This window comes from Saccostrea echinata, unplaced genomic scaffold (genome assembly GCF_033153115.1).
Source record: "Saccostrea echinata isolate AGI-Se365-2 ecotype Australia unplaced genomic scaffold, CSIRO_AGI_Sech_v1 ptg000033l, whole genome shotgun sequence".
In the NCBI taxonomy this organism is placed as follows: Eukaryota; Metazoa; Mollusca; class Bivalvia; order Ostreida; family Ostreidae; genus Saccostrea; species Saccostrea echinata.
Genome location: NW_026889782.1, coordinates 3,330,532 through 3,335,791, shown reverse-complemented (window position 1 = coordinate 3,335,791; position 5,260 = coordinate 3,330,532). Strand labels below are relative to the sequence as shown.

General features: G+C 33.0%; 1 protein-coding gene across 1 annotated transcript; it reads right to left on the bottom strand.

Moving 5' to 3' along the window:
- Positions 1 to 1,521: 1,521 nt before the first annotated feature.
- LOC133199293 (uncharacterized) lies at positions 1,522 to 4,970 on the bottom strand. Its single transcript, XM_061335121.1, has 4 exons — positions 4,501 to 4,970; positions 4,165 to 4,323; positions 2,403 to 2,488; positions 1,522 to 1,615 (listed from the first exon to the last, which is right to left on the bottom strand). The coding sequence occupies exons 1-4, from the start codon at positions 4,963 to 4,965 to the stop codon at positions 1,522 to 1,524; spliced, it is 804 nt and encodes a 267-aa protein (XP_061191105.1). The 5' UTR covers positions 4,966 to 4,970.
- Between the last annotated feature and the right edge of the window lie 290 nt (positions 4,971 to 5,260).

The following is a 5,260-nucleotide window of genomic DNA, read 5'->3' as shown; positions in this document are numbered from 1 at the left end:
CTTAAAACATGCAGTGCTGAGGCATACCCTTTTCTTTCTTTGGTACATAAGCTTTCCCTGCTTGAAAGAATCAGCTTTCCCTTTCCTTATCCTCCTTTCTTTGCTTTGTCTTTAATCGACTGAAAGTATCTGTGTATTGCATATGAAATAATTAGCATTGTAACAAAATTTAGCAAAAGATTAGAAAGTCTGAAAGCTGTAGTACTGATGCATTATTCAATGAGATGTGCAATATGGCCACTAATGCCCATGTAGGTATTTAGCCATAATTTTTAAATAGTTACTAAGTGCAAAGGGGATCACTATAAAAAATCATCAGACCAGGACCAAATTCGAACTTGACCTCTATTTAAGAGTTAATTAAGTCCGCATTTTCGTGAATGTTGCAGAATAAACTCCTCGGTCTCGATATGTTTGCCTTGGCTTTTATCTTTCGAACAACATTTCGTGACCGAGGAGGTTTATTCTGCAACATTCACGAAAACGCGGACTTTATTTCTATTCTACCATAGCTGTAAAATAAGACTGATCGTTTCTCTATGTAGAAACAAATTAGGTCACCATGTAGCGCTTTTCCATTTCGCACCCGAGTGTAAATTGTTTGTTTACCTGTGAATAGAATGCAGATGACTTGTGCTTTTGCCGCATTAAAATAAGCCTTTTCTTAAATATAAATCTGTATGTAGCTCATATAGTTTAATCTTCTGAATATACAATTACAAAATCAATTTCCTATTTTACCAAGAAATATCACTAAAATCGCAGAGTTTAAATATGGCGTAGGGAGGTCTGTGAAATACCCTGCATGCTTCCATTAGAAACTTACATTCATCAGCCACTGTCTGCAATATACAGTGTTTAAATTGCAAAAAGACGACACATCGATGTGGTCAAAATATGTATTTCATTCTTAAGTCAAATGTACATTTCAACTGCACAGGTTTGGTACGTGTTTCTGATCTGATAATTTTTTAAGACGTTTGAGATTTTATTGGAGAATAATGTCCGCGGCATTAGTTCTTTGATCTCGGCAATAATCGTTGTAAAATTTCTGGTAAAATACTGCATATAAACAATTTCAACCTCAATACCTTGGATTACCCCCATAGCCAATTCCAACATTATACATGTACATATAAATATCACTACAAAAGCTAGCGAGTGGAGAATGAAAATATTATTTATTTGTTTAATTTGAATTAATATTTACTTTCAATTATAATTAGGAAAAAATAAAAATGAAATAAAAATAAAATGATTAAGTTTAATCATTTTTATAACTAAATTCATCCATTCCATTTTACAACAAATTGACTTATTTGTGTTAAATGTCTTGAATTGGACTTATTTCCCTTTGATGCGTATTTTATACATATTGTAATTGTGCGTGTATGTTTATCTTAAATGTTTGGTGACATGTATTTCAGAATTAACTTGAATATATCTGTGTGTCCGGCCTGCAATGAACTTGTATGTTACCATATTTGCATCTTCTAGAAAAAAAAACAAACCATATAATTACTAACCTTTTACAAATGCTCGGCAATCTGGATATATGCCAGTGACATACTGGCATATATGTTCTGTCATTGACTTGTTTACATCAGATGAAGGTCTACAACACATGATCTCATAATTAACTGAATTCCATTATAAAACAGTACTATAAATTCATCATTCCAGCATTTAATTAAAATTGATCATAAATGTGATCTAAATAAAATTACAGTTAATTGTATGCATGAGCAATATCAACATTTCTTTATAATCTGCTAGAAGGCATCCTCTACCATAACTTAATTTATGGTGGATTATTTATTTTTCTCTTGTCGTTCAGTAAAATTATAAGCAATACTTCAAACAAAGTCAAACAAAAAATCTAAATGCCACATCAATCACCTGAGCAATAATTATCATAACACTTGATACACCTCACAAGTTGTGTGTTGTATCATTGAGTTATTTTTAAAGATCTTGTTACAACAAGAAACGAGAATATATGATTTAGTGTATTTACCCAACTCTACTTTAAATTAGGATGTCTAGTATGTCAAAGTACAATTTTCATATATGCATGTATATTCATATCAATACAATATTTAAGGTGCCAAATAGAGTTTGGTGATCTGATATTCTGTTCTGACACAGAGAATATAATCTTGTCAGAAATCCTCTTCGAATATGGAATGTGTAACGATGATTCGAACACACTTCTTTACCTGAGGATATTTTGACATTATATTTTTCAACATAAATAGTTGGCGATTTTTTTTTAGATTGCAAATACATTTACATTAATTCAAATATCTCCTTTTGATGGTTAGATTGGAAGACGACAAAATGTGATCAGGAAAACTCATGCACTTAAGCTTACAGCTCTTGTGAGCTAAAAGTATGTTTACTTCAATGTTTGGCTTCCATCATCCGATTTCATTTTCCAATCCAGGCCTTGTGCATTGCCGTGAGAATATCCATCGTGAACAACAGTCTGAAAGTATATACATTTACAAATAAACAAATCTTTAATTACAAATACAACATCTTGATTAATTAATCCTCTTAATCAGTGGAAAGCTAGACACAATATGATACTAAGTACATCACTCAGCTTTATCATAATACATGATGAATCATTATAATTATAGCTTAAATTAACAAAGCAATCAATCTGTGAGCAATTTAACATGAATGCTCACTAGTGACCCCCCCCCCCCCCCCTTGATGTGAATAGTCACAAGTACAGTTAAAAAAATAAAAATAACTGCTATCATCTAAAAAGATCACAAGAAGTTGATGTAATTTTCTACTGATTGAGCAGAATTAGAGATCCCATGAAATTATAAACCTGTGGAAAAAAATTTACATTTAAAGCGTGTTATATCGTATAACATAAGTTGTCGAATTAAATAAGCCTCATTCTTTATAAAGTTATTTTTAGTGTAGACAATGAGACAATTTATCCTCAAGAAAAAAAAGCCTCATACTTAGCATATTTTAAAGGTTAAGCAGTGCTCGACATTAACCTTTTTTCCTACTTGTCCATTCGACAAGTGACCAAGATATTCACTTGTCAGAACTTCAACTTCATTGGTCCGAAAATTTTTCAATGAATATCTTATTCTGTCAACTTGAAAACAATTACTTAAATTAAAAGATTAAAATTGCTTGATTTATTAGTGTTGTTATTGATAAATAAGACAAACACATATAAAACAAAATTTTATCTACACTTCCTGTCCTGACAACAACATAAATGTTTGCAAGTGAATCTGTAATTCAATCAAATATATTCCAAACCTGCAGACGTCGTAAGATCCACGCCATGTAATACATGTAGTAACGGATGCAATTATTGAACATCGATCCCGATCAAGTGTGAACTTGCATAGCGATTGATATCAGGATCGAATTAATACATAAAAAATCACTTGTCCAATCTGACATTTTTAGTGCCCAGCAAAATTCACTTGTCCATAATTTTTTTTACATTGGTACCGGACAAGCGGACAAGCATTAATGTCGAGCCCTGTTAAGCGGAGTAATACATTTTTGACGTAACTATTTGCAGCATAGGCAACCTAATTGTTATGCGAAATGCATTAAATCTTTTAGTTTTACCCAGTCAAACGGTATGTTACAACTAAAATTAAATTATTGCAATATTACATTCAAACAGAAAATGCAGGTTAAACAGTTATACATGTAGGGATCAAATGTCGGATGCATATTCCTGTTATATTACCAGTCCATAATATATCACCCATCAATGGTACTGCATTAACAATCCATTTTTGAGTTTTCATAGTAGATCTACCTATAAAATTTTATACTCTTTTTTCTCAATTTTAAAAAGCCTTTAGCGATTTACTTTCTGGCAATATATCAAAAAAAAAAATAAAATAAAAATAAATAAAAATAAAATAAAAATAAAGGGGGGGGGATTTCTAAGACAATTCCAATCTACACTACCACAAATAATGTGAATAATCTTGAGAGTTCTGAGTGTCAAAATGGAGAAACAATTATATATATTATAATAGATGGAAAATATTCTGCATCTTCATCTTGCAGTCATGACTCATGTTTTCTTTTGTGTATAATAATTGTTGCACAACAGATCTTTATATGGAAACTTCAAACATGATAATCGAAAAATAGACTTACTCGGACGTGGTTGGGTATCATTATTTTAACTTTATTATTTCCTTTCTTTTGCGATGGATTTCCAGAGAGTAAAATTATGATTTCCCTTTGCCCTTCTAAAATTCTTTCCTGCTGAGACTCAAGCTTTCTCAACTTGGTAAACAGGCCCTGATGCTGGCCCTATATAATATCAAAGTAGACATGATAAAAAATGTTCAAAGCAATATTTCTTTGGTCTTGGCCTAGAGAGTTCTCATAGGGGAAATAATCATTTTCACAAGGGACAGTAACTCTAAAAAGGACCATAATCATTGAAAGAGCACGTGTCGCGTGTCGTGAACAGTTCAAGCAACCTACCAAATCACTATTGCTCGGAGTTGTGGCCGGCGAACATATCCTTGGGGTGCTGTTTAGGACTGACGTCGTGGGGGTAGCCGTCAAAATCTCCCGACCCTGCGTTGTAGTTGGCGGTGGTTCCGAGGTTGATGAGCACGTGGTAGGAGACATACTAGGCCCAGCCACATTGCAAGTGGAGTCCTCTAGAAGTGGTAGGTCTTGTTCATGTTGAACACTTTTGGGTGTTGATGTAGGCCTAGACGTAAATAATGTCTTTTTTGCCATCTTTGATTTTTTACCCGACAGCGCTTTACCCTTCTTAACCTGGCGTTGGGGTGCATTTTTCTTCCCTCTCTGGAACGTACGGCATTTCTGTTCGATAACTTCATATATATAGGAATCGGATGAATCAGATGAATGGAAACTGTTCCACGAGGCTGATGAGGATTCATCCTCCGATAGGTCTGCATGACTAGTGTCCGACATGTTTGTACAGTTTGGCGGGCTTAAAATATCCATGAGGCTGCGGCTTGAATTTGATTGGCTAATTAAAAAAATGCATGCGCACAGAGGAGAAAAAATTAATTGAAGATTTTTTTCTTAAAATTTAAACGAATAAATGTAGTTTTGTTGATAATTTGTTAAGAATTTAATCTCGCTCAAATTAAATGACTCGCTTATATCCCTTTTCTTATATTTTAATGATTTTATGCCATGTAACGTTACATTTTGTGAAGGGCGGATAACTGTTTAAATTGTTTTTTAAAAAAACCCTTAGGTT